We start from the raw sequence: 14,475 nt of genomic DNA, 5'->3' as shown, positions 1-14,475 counted from the left end.
GTTGATTTTGGTCGCAAAGTAATTATGCGACCAAAATATTACAATTCTCTATAGAAACATATTTGTTATTCAAAGAATAAAAATAGTTTTTAAAAAAGGGTTAAGTGTAAATGTTAATTAAAAATTAGATAGATGAATTGAAAAAAGTAAAACAAAAATTCTGTATAATTAAACTCATGTTTGCTGTCAATAATAAATTTGGCTACTTTTAATTTTTAATTTATGATGTACATGAGTTGATGTTAAATGTAATTAAAAAATTGATAAAAAAAATTATTACTGTAATTTTACATCTCTAAATAGTATTTACAAACTCATAATATAATAATTAATGTCACACGCAATAACTAAAATTTTCAATATTTCAATGAATCAATGCGATCATTTAAATTTTTTAGACCTTCAACAAAATTTTATAAAACAATCATAATATAAAAATGTAATAACCACTGTGAATAAAATGCAAAAATAAACATCCTTCAACAAATTTTCTTAAAACTAACAATTGTATACTTTTCGGGACACTTTAAAAATTAAGTAATAGAAATTTTTAACATGTTCAAGAGAAAATAATTTACCAGATTAATGATTTTATTTGAAGCATTCTTATTAAAACCATGTAAAGTATCATACTGTTTTTTGCTGCGCACTGCATGATCTTAATTATTTTTAAAGTACCTAATAGTACTATGCATAGAAAAAACAGTTTTTTTTTTTAATTAAAAGAAAAATTATTTGTTTTTTATAATTATTTAAAACATATCTTAAACAACTTTTTAACCTGTTAAACAATATTTGATTTGATTTATGATAATTAGAAATATTTAATGAAGAACTTAAATACTTTCGATACTGAAAATATATGTTCTGTTATGATATAATCTCCCCAACTTATTTTTATATTTTCAAATCCCTGACTGGGCCAGATTATGGAGAGGCTAGAAGTGGGTAAGTGACTCTTAGTTTTTTTAGGACCATTTTTTCGCTTATTATTTTTTTGTGGAAGTAAGATGTATTTGAGATGGAGGTATATCATAAGGTACCCACCATGGAACCTATACAGTTATTCATATGACCTTAGTTAAACTTTAGTGAGTCATTAAAAATTAAAAAAAACTTATAATAATAATTTTTCTTAACCATAACTAATTTTAGAATTAAACTTTGTGACGTCAAGCTGAAATTTTGATGGTAACATAAATATTAAACCTAACTTTCGAAAATAATATATATGTGTGAAAATCAACGATATTGTTTAGAACAATTAAGAACGCAATAAATTTGACTAATTATAGTATATAAATTATCGTTTGACATTCAATAATACGAACAATCATCAATTGAAATTTATTACTCTGAATATATTTTAACAAAAATTTGTTTTTTCATCGACCAGTTTAATCATATTCTAAATATATGAGGAGACTCCAAATATTTTTAATTTATAGATTGATATTACAAAAAAGTCTTTTCATTAATATACATGAATCGAAATTCTAATTTATAGTATAGGTGAATATTTTCTTGAAAAAATGTTTTTGATTGATCTGCCTTTGAAAAGTTAAACAAAGCAATTTTGTCAACGAAAGGCCGCTACACTTTGAAGTCCTACAGATTAACCGTCATACCATATATTTTGTTTTTTTTTTTGCTATCGCACTATCTGTTTAAAAAATAGACTTGGCGCTTTGTCGTTGTTAAACATTTGTGTTATTTATACATNGAACGAAAGGCCGCTACACTTTGAAGTCCTACAGATTAACCGTCATACCATATATTTTGTTTTTTTTTTTTGCTATCGCACTATCTGTTTAAAAAATAGACTTGGCGCTTTGTCGTTGTTAAACATTTGTGTTATTTATACATACCGCCAACACATCTATTAGTGGATTAATGCTAAATTTATGTTTACAAAATTACACCTATCATTTAAATATTCATGAGAATGAATTAAATAAATTGTAACAACTTTTATTCTTAATATGAACATTTATAGTTATAAGGGAGGACTACTCAAGCTCTGATTTTGCGTCTCTCAAAGAAAAAATATTTTATAGTTAAGAATTAAAAATAAAATAACATTTTCTTTTAGAACTATAAGACATGTACGTGTTGTACACTACAAACACTAAATGTACATTTAGTTTTTCATATGCTACTAGAAATTGTTGTTTGGCTGATTTCATTTTTGAACATATCATTTCCCTCTTTTAATTAAAAAAAAAAAAAACTTTGTAATAAAATATCAGTAAAAAGTGAAAATGAGTAGATTTGAAATTTTATTTTTAAGTTCCATAAGCACAAAGTTATGTTTAATTTAAATGGAAACTGGATTTTCATTAGAAATCAGATTTTATAGATTAAAGTTCTTAAGTTTTTACGGCTCAAAAAAATTGTTTGATCTTTAATTTCTATAACATTATTAGATTCATATTTAACTATAATTAGGGACGTTATTTTTTAATGACTGGTGAACTTTCAAACAAACTACTAAGTACTCGATATTTTTTATAAATAACCATTTTTTTTTTTATAAATAATTATCATATTTTGGGGAAGAATACGTTATCTTCTTGGTCCATTCTAGTATCAATCTCAAATGCCATTTCAGCTTAGTGTATGAAACAGTATTTCTTTATTATAACTTCAATCAACCAAAACATTTTTTAATTAAAAAAAAAATACTTTAGCCAAGTATTGAGGCCCGAATTTTTCGGTAGGGGCTTGTAGTATGTCATTACAGTTACATCATAGTTGTAATTTTTTAAAAAAAATTTACACGTTAGGGTTAATAAGGATGTATGTGACTAGATAAAATGAGTCGTAATCAGGAAGCTTTGTAATCAGAGCAATGATCTTTTACCCACAGCTTTTGTTATAAACGCGGTACATGAAATATATTTTTTGCAACCAGTAGTAGTGGGTCAACTACTACAAACGTGAAGGCAGTCATGCGTACATTGATTACAATCCAAAAACATACATCGCCCTGACAGATATTAATTCATGTGTATACACAAAAAAATATGTTGGAGTTATTTTAACTACAGTCAATGATGTTAAATAGTCAAGGATCGAGTCTTTTGAATTACATCAACCACACCGATCTGTTGAATTGAATAAATTATGTTTAACATTCATACACTTAAAATAAGAAATATAAAAAGTTATAATAAAAATATCAATTCTTTTGGTTTAAATTCTTACGGGCTATAATTAATTCCAATCCAAGTTTAACCACAAAACGAAAAAGTGGCTAATCACAATAACTTATTAAACTATTGTAATTTCAACCACATAAATATAATTATGATAAACACTCTAATAGTCCTTGGTGAAAATCTACGTGGTACTGTATATATGCACATTCTAGAAATTTTAGAGTGGGCTTAGCCCCCTTAAAATTTGCCATAGCCCTCCCCTGCGAAAATATATTTATGATAATTACATGTATTTTTTTTATAGAAATAATTTTTAAGGTAAGTAGAAGTTAAATTAGATCTCCAAAACATTTTGCTCATATTTCGACTATGCAATTATGTATAACCACAACCGCACTTGAAGTTAAAATAACTATCCATTCTTTTGCGCGTTGTCACTAATAGTTTCATAGATAAATAAATAAAGAAAAATAGTGCTTAATCAGTTATTATAAAGATACGATGATATAATTATCAGGACTAGAAAACGTCACGAATAAAGTTTTTATAACGTTTAAAATGAAAAACAAAAAATCATAAATATATGATATCAATAAACGTAAAATATTGTTACATAAACATAATACAAATTGTAATCTAAAAAGAATCTTATTAAAACAAAAATCAAACATTTCAAACATTAGTTTTAAAAAAAATCATATAAGACAAAAAATAGTCATTTGCCCATATAAAAAAATACTTGACAGTAAATTATGTTTTGAGCCTTATAACATTAAACGTAATAATTTGGTGACATTAATCCAATAAAAGAAATAAATTTAATAACGTTTTAATATTAAAAAAGTTATGCATAAAAATTGTATAACGTTTTAATAGCGAATAACGTTAAACTCAATTATAATATAACGTCATTAAATATGTAAACTTAAAACGAACAGTTTTTTTTTAATCCAATCCTTGAAAATTATAATTATTAAAAAGACATTTAAAAAATGTTGTTATGAAATATTAAGCCAAGGAAAAGATTATTATAGAGTACTTAAAATATGCACAAATTTATATAAAAAGTGCCAACTATTAGCTAATTAACTATAAGCAACGGATAATTTTTCGATGATAAAAATTTGTGGCTAATTAGAAATAATCATTATGATTGTTGTTGAGGAAATAATACAAAATATTTTAATAATATTAAATTATTAAAAATGAATGTGTTTTTCATAAGAGATATGCAAAGACATTATTAATTTCAGAAAAGTTACCTCATACCATTTACACGGAAGTATTAACATCTGATTTTTACAACTACACATAAGTATTTAAGTCGAATGAACAATTGATTGGTTTTATTAAGGTAACTACATGGAAATTAGAGTTATTAATTTATGGTAATAATTTCAAAAGCAATTCAAGTTATAAACACGTTTTTATTATTAAAATATTTCGAATCAATTACATGCAGATTTCTCAATGTATTCCAGAGTGAATTTTAAAAAGGGGATAGTCAAATGTTTAAAAATCATTAAAAATCACGTAATCTTACCCTAAAGGAGCATTTAGTAATTACATGTAAGGAATAAATTGTATAATACAAATTTAAGAAACGGATATTTTTTAATTTTTCGTACATCTTAAGAACCAAAAAACTAAACTAAAAATTAAATTTTTAACGGTCAGGAATCATAAAACGGTCGCTACACTTTCATCAGTTCACCGAGAAACATTCTACAGACTCTCAAGAAGAAAAGCTAGTCAAGAACAACAGGTGTACGTGAGCGGTGACACGTACTAACAGTCTTCTTCATAACTGCAGTCTACAATAGATTGTATTTAGCGAAAAATAGTATAGAACAAATGCGCCAGTGTGGATCATACCAAGCTGATAATAAATTATAATCATGTATAATCGACTTGCTGACTAATTCCACTAACGCCATTCTAAAATCGTCAATAAAACTAGATTGACACTAACAGTTATAAACAAAGCTATTAAAATCGAGACTGTTTAGTATATTTTTAATCGAAAAAATTTTAAAACAAAATAAAGATTTTATGTTAATTTAAGCTCGCATTATACAAATGATTATTTTGTATTAAATTTTTGAAAGTTTTTACAAAAGTAATTGAATTTTAAAAAATATCAATAAAGAAGGATTTCAATTATTTTGGTGATTAACAATATCTATGAGCATAAATTTTATACACTCTATGACCACAGGTGGTATGGGTAAATCAGATTCACATTGCCAATTACTGTTGTTTAGTAACAGTTCAAAATCTTAACGGTAAGTCAAAATCGTTTCTTATTATCATATAAAAATTCTCAGGTGATATGAATTGTAATGAGTGATTGGCGACATATAACCCCACTGCTTTTGTTAACCGTATAATTAGCTTGAAATAATTACTGCCGTCATTGTCATGTCGATACAATTAGAAAACTATAAACAACTTTAATGTTAAATATTACTTGGCATTATAATCCTTAGTACATAATCCGCGGCCGGCAGCTAACAACGACCGTTTTTTATTACAAATTATGAATTTAGAATAGATTTTTACGACCGTCGTGAAGCAGATTTTTATCATATACTTTTGTACGATAGACAGTAAAGTCAATGATAAAACGATATCCGACACGTGGGCAGGTCTTCGCACGCGAACCATGTTATATCTTCCGAGAGATTAAAAATAAAACAACATGGCAATAAAATATGAAAATTTTGCAATAAAAAACATTCCAACATCTGGTTTGAAAATTTTTACATTAAATTGTCCCCAACAAACACTTAACAATGTGTCATTCGATCCAGGTCGTATGTCTCACGAGAAACACGTCCAATTTATCAATTGTTAACCAAACAATATTCGTGAAAAAGTGAAAGGACACTAAACCGTAAAAACCCTAGCAAATAGATTTTTATTACACGAACGAGGTTGACTAGTTTCAGAAGATTTAAACGGTTATCATGTAAGTAAAACTACCAACTGATAAAGAAATTATTGGACTCATACTGATATCTTTAAATTAACCGGAAATCATGAATATAGTCAAAAAAATTATACCTTTAAATCAAACAGATACAGACTTGTCACTTTAACAACTAATTTGAAAAATGTAAAACAAATGTTTGTAAATTTTCATAAATTTCATTACAAAGAGAATTCCGAGTGTTAGGTATCCCTATTTCAGTTTTTTTTAAAAAATAAAAATACCCAAATAATTTTTCAATACAAAAGACTTTTAATATTATTGTTATTGAAGTTAATTTGTACTCAACGACACTTTCCAGTGAACTTGTTTGTATAATTATTTCGTGGAAAGGTGAGGTCGAACGTGGATATAAAATATATAATCAACTCTTACTAGAATTTAGGTCACTTTTATGGCGTTATATGAAAATTGGATGTCCTCAATACTTTTTATTTCATTTAAAATTTAGCTTAAGTTTCACATTACTATGACTTAATGTTTCTTACAACACCTATTTAATTGTAATAAAGAAGGTCGAATAAATTGCAAATGTAAAGTTCTATAAATATTCGCGTTATCTGAGATTCTTCTTAGCTGTTGTATCAATAATCATGTTCTGCCTACGTTGGATATAATGATCATCGTATTTCAAACGATTATTATATTTATAATAGCGTGATAAAGTTTTGTATTTATTAATATTTTTTAATGATATTCAAGATTAATGTAAACAAAATACAATGTAACAGTGACATTTGCAGTTTATCATTTCTTAACTTGTTCGTTTTATTTAAGTTTTTCAAATATTAATTGATTGTTGCAAAAACATAAATATTAAACTAATGCTTCAAATATTTTTACTATAATGTTCAAGAAGTTAAATTCAAATGCACTAATGCTTTTATGTCAATTAAATTATTATTTATAAAATATTTTGATGTCCAAATGCATTTGTATATTAAAAGGTTTTATCTAATATGGTTTTTAACGTTTTATTTAGTTTTAAAATACAGTCAAGGACCTCTACAGTACTTTTTACTGATAAAATTTATTAACAACAATCACAATGGTATATTTTAATTATTCTATACACAACTCTTAGACAAATATTTTCATTACACATGTAATTTAAAATAAATGTTAAATTAATTACCATCGAATAGCCTTGTAAGACTTAGTCAATCATATTTAATAGGTTATTCCAATTGAAATGAACTCAACAAAAAAAAAAGTCTTTCAAAATAGGTTTTTATATACCATTAAAAGACTACCAAACTAATATGATAACTAAAGTCCAGACTTATATGCGTTTATAAATTTTGTTTGAACCATTTTAAAAGAACCCAAGTTTGTAAAAATTTTTTGTTGGGAACACAGTAGCAAAGAAATATAATAACATATAATAAGAAATTAAGAATAGTTAACATTAATTATAAAATTTGTTATTGCAAATAAAAAACTTTGAAATTTTAATTTGTTTTTACATGCTCGAGTATCTGTAGATAGTTTTTTCGATCTCATAAAAATATCGATTAAGTTTGATGAATAAAGCTAATAATTAACAATCAATAGTTTCATTAACAAGTAATTATTCATATAAATACTTTGACGCAAACAGGAATATTTAAAACCCTTTTCATGAATTAATTTTGCAATTCTTAGTCTACAAATAAAAACAAAGTTATTGTTTCGCATCTTAAATAACTTATTTCTCGATGAACTTTGAGTACTGGCGCCAGGTTTTTTAAAACCCATTGAAATTTATATTATCGTATTTCCTCTCAGATATTTATTCTACGCTCGTCTTTCAAAGAGAACAAATTTTCTTAAAAATTGAACAGGTACTTATGTGTTTATGGCGCCTGTAATTTTGTGTATTAAGTTAGAACTAAAAATTCAAAGAAACCGTGATCATTTTTTTTATTAACTATAATTTGCGAATTGTTCAATTTTTTTTAGTTTTTATATAAAATTTACTGTGTTGACAATATTGCGGGGAATGTCAACGTTGATGATACAATCGACATTAAGTCATCATAAATTTTACAATAAAACTTGAACATCTGCCCACTGTCGTACCTCGCGCGTTCATTTTTTATTTTATTTATTCAACACTCGTGCACAATAGTAAATAATAAAAGTGTAATCGTGCCAATAAAAATACCAACATTGTAGGATGTATTTATAGGTGTACTTCTATCACATTTGACAATAGTGCAAATTTTGTTTTAACGTTAATCCAGCTATGATTTTACTGTTTGTTAAAAATACATTTAATTATGACATGAAAAAATATTATTTAAAGAAAATATTTCCATACAAAGTATTTGAAGCACAGGTCGAAAATTAAATTAAATTTTTTTTTCAAGGGGATTCTAATTAAATACATATCCTTCGCAAAATAACCACCGAGTTTTTTATTAACCATTTAGTAATAAAAATATTAAGTGGTTGCAATTGAATGGTATTTACAATAATCACCCAACTCAATTTTAGATAGATTTAACTTTTATAGTAGTGAAATCTTATACCATCAACTTAAAACAAAATCTTACTAATGCTAAAATGTATTTATTTTTTTTTATCAGGAATTTGTTTTGTTTTTGAATCCTCCACAATGTAATAAATGTCAGAAAAATGGTTTAATTTGTTTTCCACAAAAGTTTTTTTTACAATTAAAAAAAGCACATTTCCTATAAGATACATGTATTATTTGACTTCTAATGAGATCTTATTCTAAGTCACTGATAAAGATAATAAATTAGATAACTAACTCGGATAAGAGAATGTCGCCAGTTGACACTATCTTAAAAGAGGTAATAATTTTTACTACAGACACCATGGCAATAGTTTTTTGTTGTTAATTTTACAGTCTAATGTTAAAAATTTATGCTAATCTTATTTGATCAATAAAATTTTTTTAAAAATTACTGTTTAGTGCTATACGTTTGGCTGCACTAATCGTCGTGCCCGAAATTATGTTTATTTATTTTTGAATAATTACGGAATACATTTATTATTTATTACTTTTTACTAAAAAAATAACCGTAATAAGTGAAAGCAAATATAGAATATATATATTCTATTGAAGATATCAATGGAAAACCCTTATGGAAGTCTAATAGAAAAACATATATTATTGACAAAGCCATAGCTATTAAATCTATTCTTTTATTTTTTTACATACACATTTTATTTCAAACAAATTTTATGTACATAATAACTTATAAATTCGTTCAAGATGCGATTTAATTTTTAACTAGAAATTTTAGGAACAGATATGAATGTAATAATAATAATTTTTGCAATTTAGAAATGCTATCTGGATTTACTACTTCATAATTCTATTAAAATGTCCAGTGGCAATTGCTCGTTATTAGTTGAAAATAATGACTCACTATTTGCAGTTAAATAGAATGATATAAAAAACAAGGAATAAATTGAATCTGATGATTCAAGCGTATAAATGCTTTCATATAAATCCAACTATCAAGTCTTAGATGTATTGACCAAAAATATTTTATACTTTATATGTGGTTGTATTGTTAAAAAAATTATTTATGAGATTACATGTGAGCACTACATTGAAGCAATTTCTTAATCATCAGTAATAATTTTCATACGCTACATTAATTTTGCAATCAGTTTTCAATAGATTCTTATAAAACTATAACTTATTTGAAAAATTGCGGAAGATTGAAATTTGCTTCTGAGAGTATTTTAAAAATGATTAAACTGACTAAAAATTATTTTAAATCTCTTATTATTGGCAAAAAAAAAATAATTAACTAAAAATATCAACCAACAAATCATGTCGACTGTGGAAAATTATTTGTCATTAAATACTAATATTTTATTTGAACGCAAAGACTACTTTGAGGTTACAAATTTATATTCAACACCTCACAAAATAAAATTAATACATAAAATATTAGTAAATTAAACCTTAAAATAAGATTGAATTCTTAAAGCAAAATTTTAAGTAGCTCGATAATGAAAGCAGCCGTTAACTTATGATTTTTCTGGGAGTTACGGTATAACAAAAAAAAAAACAGAATTATATGGTGTCAAAGTTTACAAAATTCACCGTCTTTTAGAATTATAAAAATAGAGATACTGTGTTTTTTTTTTAACTGAAATACTAACGCATGATGAATGCATTCAAAAAAACTCTTTGTATTTGTTTATATTATATACGAATACAAGGAGTTTTTTTTACGGTTCAATTTCGAGAGGTTATATATATTTAAAAATTCATTAATATCATTACTGGTTTTTTACTTTAAACATTGGTGAGTTTGGTACAAGTCCGTCGTGGTCTGCCATAATTTCTCCGAATAGGAGTACACTGATCCTCTTGAACGATAAACAAAGAGTTCAACGTACCGACACCAATGATGATCACTAGCACAACTGATGATTAACTAACCCTTGTATTTGAGGTCACCTGGCACAAAGTCAGTTGGATCCAACGCCTTTGAAAAATCCCCTCTGTTCAGTGGAATATGCTAAGTCTGTACTATCAATGATAGGGCGATTAAAAAATTACTTAGATATCGATGATTCTGCTATGATTAATCTGCAAAAATGTTTATCTACTCAAATGGCTCCGTTTGAATAATGCGGTCTTTAAAATAATAATTATTATTGACGCCTGTCTGACCTTGTGTGCTTTCCGTAACGAATAAATCATAATATCAAATTATTATTATTTGGAAGAGATCGTTTGATTATAATTCCATTGAGTTCGATACTAAAATCAATATTATTGTTATTCCGCTTACATTAGTAGTGACGTATGAAAACATTAATGAAGTTGTTTATTTTTTCGCGTCACCAATACGTTTTTTTACTTGTTTTTAACGAATGGTGTTGTCTAACGAATGCCGTAAACGAGAAATGCGTGAAAAATATAACAAGTAACAAATTCGAACAGATTGCTTGTGTCGCGTGTTTTTGCCCTGCAACGAACTATTTAGGCGAACCGTTTGGAATGCGACCAATTAGTGCGCTAATTAAAATTAACGCCATAAGATTGCTACTGTTAAACAAACAATTAGATAATGTTAATAATAGCTAAAGTGTGATTAATTTTAACAAAAACGGATTATAATAAGGTGACAAAACCCATATGTGTTTATACACTTCATTATAAAACCCGTCAAATGCATTTTCTTGGACATCTCCCAGTGAAGTTCAAACACATTTTTTTTATCATTTTAATTTTACATGATATTTTATTGTTACTTCTTATTATAGTACAATCACCACAAGACATTCTCGCTTGGCAATGTAGTCTCTTGTCTTAGCAAGACAATAATAGCTAAAATGTGATTAATTTGATTTTTTCGCTCTACAAACGTGATAGGGATGAACATATTTTTTGAAATACTGTATTCTAAAGAGAAAAATCAAAAAGACATTATTAAAATATTTTCATATGAATTTATACTAAACCACGAATCACTTTAAATAGATAACACCATATTTATTAATGTAATGTTATACTCTATACACAAACAATTTCATTACTTGTTCTATAAAAGTTAAAAAAAGTAAATACATATTTTTAACACCTCGATGAATAAATCAAAGCTGATTGACGTTGCCGATTTTAAGTAGGAAGCACTCAACTAATATGTATTTTTCAATTGTTAATTCGTCAACAAATGTTCGGAGAGTAACTTTAGAAGTAGCTTATGTATAATTTAAACAAGTTAACACTTCACAACAATCTGACGTCACAATTGTTTATCTATTCATGAAAATCGGCAAATAATTTTTTTTACAAAGAGTATCTCTAAGTAAAAACTTCATTTGTACTAATTTAAAGTTCTCAGTAAAATTCATTTAAAGCCAAATCGCTCCATTAAAGTCTGTGTAATCAATACAACTATTCAGATATTAACTCAAACTGAAACAAAACTATTAATAAAGGTAATATTGAACTGAAGATTTAGACAATTTTCTTATTATTGTGACAGTTAAAATGAACCAATTAGTCTATACTATCAAACGTTATGGACACAGGGAAAGATATGTAAACATCATAATCGCTATGAATATAAAAAAATGTTCTATTTAAGTACTCGTTATCGCATTTAAAACGACATTAGTACATCTTTTTGCCACAATTGTATTATCTTGTAAGACGACATGGGTGTGGTTTTCATACACATAGGTACCTATGACAAATATAAGATAAACCCTTTTTGTTCACAGCTAGAATTTTTTCCGTTACTGTAGATTATTTTATATTGTGTCACAACAACGAACTCCTTTTAAGTATTTCCTAAGGAACACAGTAAAATGAATACGGTTTAAATATATTTAAACTTGAGAGATTTTATTAGTAAAAATCTCACGAGAACGCATAACAAATATTTTATTTTGAGCTATGTTAAAACAGAAAAATCAAACAAAAAACACTTAACGGTGGAGACAGTTTTTTTTCAGAATTAGTACAGCGTTGACATGTGTCTTGAGGCGTTTAGAAGTATAGATAACTGCTAATCACTTTTTTATTTCAAATTTAGAAAACGAAAAGAGTTTAATGACACTCGTAGGATTTTTTTAAAATAAGTAAATTTGGTTCTATTAATAGCTAACAGTTTCAGTCAATGTCTTCGTGTAATAATGAAACATAATGTTAATTTTCTTTTACGAAGTATTCTTCAAATTAAAAATAATAATTAATCTTTTGGTTGAGAGCAATTGAAAATATCATCTAACATTTTCTTCTGTTATTATTATTTAGCGTAAAAATTCAATAATAATGAAAAATAGATCACTTATATGTCATTAAAATTGCACCTTCTTTTTTATTTTTTTATTCAAATATAGTAGGGAAAAAATTATTATAAAACCAACAGCATAACATCGACTTTCAATTGAATAATCAAGAAGAAAAAACTCTTTAAAAATTATTTTTTTCTCTAAATCTAGAGAGTATATTATACTCTCTAGACTTGGAGAATATTTTCTATTGTGTAAGTAAAATTGTGAAGAAACTGTGCAAAATAACACTGAAAAACTCCTTTTACTTAATTGATACACGGGTAAAGCGCCTGTTTTTTTGAAGGTTTTTTATAATGGTGAATGGGGTCATCTTGACACTAGAAAGTTCCTGTTGAGCCAATCATATTATCACGACTAAACCCATTTAATAGAATTTGTAACTTTTTTTCACATTTTTATTTGGCAGCAGTCGGAGCTCTGATAAATTTTCCCGAGCCAAATTTTTTTGACAATCCGCCCCGGCCTATGCAATTTTCAGAATAATAATAAAATAACATAGTAGGAAATTACCTACTTGAATAATTTGCTATTTTTACCATTAATAAAAAGCAATTAAATTTGAATAATTCATTACAATGAAAATTCGTATGAAACCGCTTTCAAAACGAACTTAATTTTTTTTCAAGGCAAACGCATTGCCACCTAGTTTTTCTCGCGCCTCCGTGTAATGAAATACGTTTTGAAAAAACCCATCGATATGTATTTGGTCCTTTTACATAAACAATGTGTAAAAAAACTCAAAATATACAAACCAACCTAATGTAATAAATTATCAACATCAATATTAATCGTTCAACTACAAAAAAAAAAAAACTATAGAGTATAAATTAAATCAAGGGCTAGTTAATTTGGTCAGCAGAGAAAAATTAAAGACCGTCTAAAGTATGTCGTATAAAAATATGAAACTTCTTGCATGTTTTATCCATTCATACTATTACATTATAATTCATTCGAGCTCGTCTATTTTATCGTACTTGAGTAAATTATTTAACCACATTATCCAACGGCGCAAATTTAGTTTCTAAATTTATTAGTACAACATGTCAATTATTTGGCAGTCGAACGGTTAAAAAAAACTGTGTGAAAAATTAATTGTACGTTTTATACTTTTTAACTTAACTAACGCAATTTAGAAAAAATAATGATGTAAAATGTATTTTTTACTAGCTCGAGTTAACACATTTGCAACACAGTCTGCATAACGTATTTGCCAAATAATTTACATACTGCACTGCACTTGCATTTGTTATTGGTGTGCAATATTGTCCCTTGTCTCGACTCTTTCCAATGTTTTTTAATTCTTTATGCGGACAAAAAAAAAAACTATATTTTACACATTCGTCGTCACGTGATTATCTTCTGCTTGATTGTCGTTGCACACGTGATAAGACTTGACTCGACATAACATGCACTTTGGCGCCGTTTTACATTATTGAATTTGCGTTGAATCGTTAATTCATTCGCCTAATTCGTTAATTTCAATTGGGACCAAACACTTTGCGGTGGGTCATCGGTTTTACCCGGTCCTTTCTCGTGCTCTCG

At 26.6% G+C, this 14,475-nt stretch overlaps 1 protein-coding gene across 2 annotated transcripts in view; it reads right to left on the bottom strand.

Moving 5' to 3' along the window:
* The window catches only part of LOC126900191 (zinc transporter 2-like), a 48,978-nt gene extending 38,422 nt beyond the window's left edge, over nucleotides 1–10,556 (bottom strand). Inside the window, exon 1 of one of the 2 annotated variants that reach the window (XM_050675699.1) lies at nucleotides 10,417–10,556. In XM_050675699.1, coding sequence (XP_050531656.1) covers nucleotides 10,417–10,461 — 45 coding nt within the window. In that variant the 5' untranslated portion in view covers nucleotides 10,462–10,556. The remainder of the gene's footprint in view (nucleotides 1–10,416) is intronic. The other variant, XM_050675698.1, reaches the window with a different exon arrangement.
* Between the last annotated feature and the right edge of the window lie 3,919 nt (nucleotides 10,557–14,475).

This window comes from Daktulosphaira vitifoliae, unplaced genomic scaffold (genome assembly GCF_025091365.1).
Source record: "Daktulosphaira vitifoliae isolate Bord-2020 unplaced genomic scaffold, ASM2509136v1 Scaffold_3, whole genome shotgun sequence".
NCBI lineage: Eukaryota > Metazoa > Arthropoda > Insecta > Hemiptera > Phylloxeridae > Daktulosphaira > Daktulosphaira vitifoliae.
This window is presented reverse-complemented; position numbering and strand designations above follow the sequence as displayed.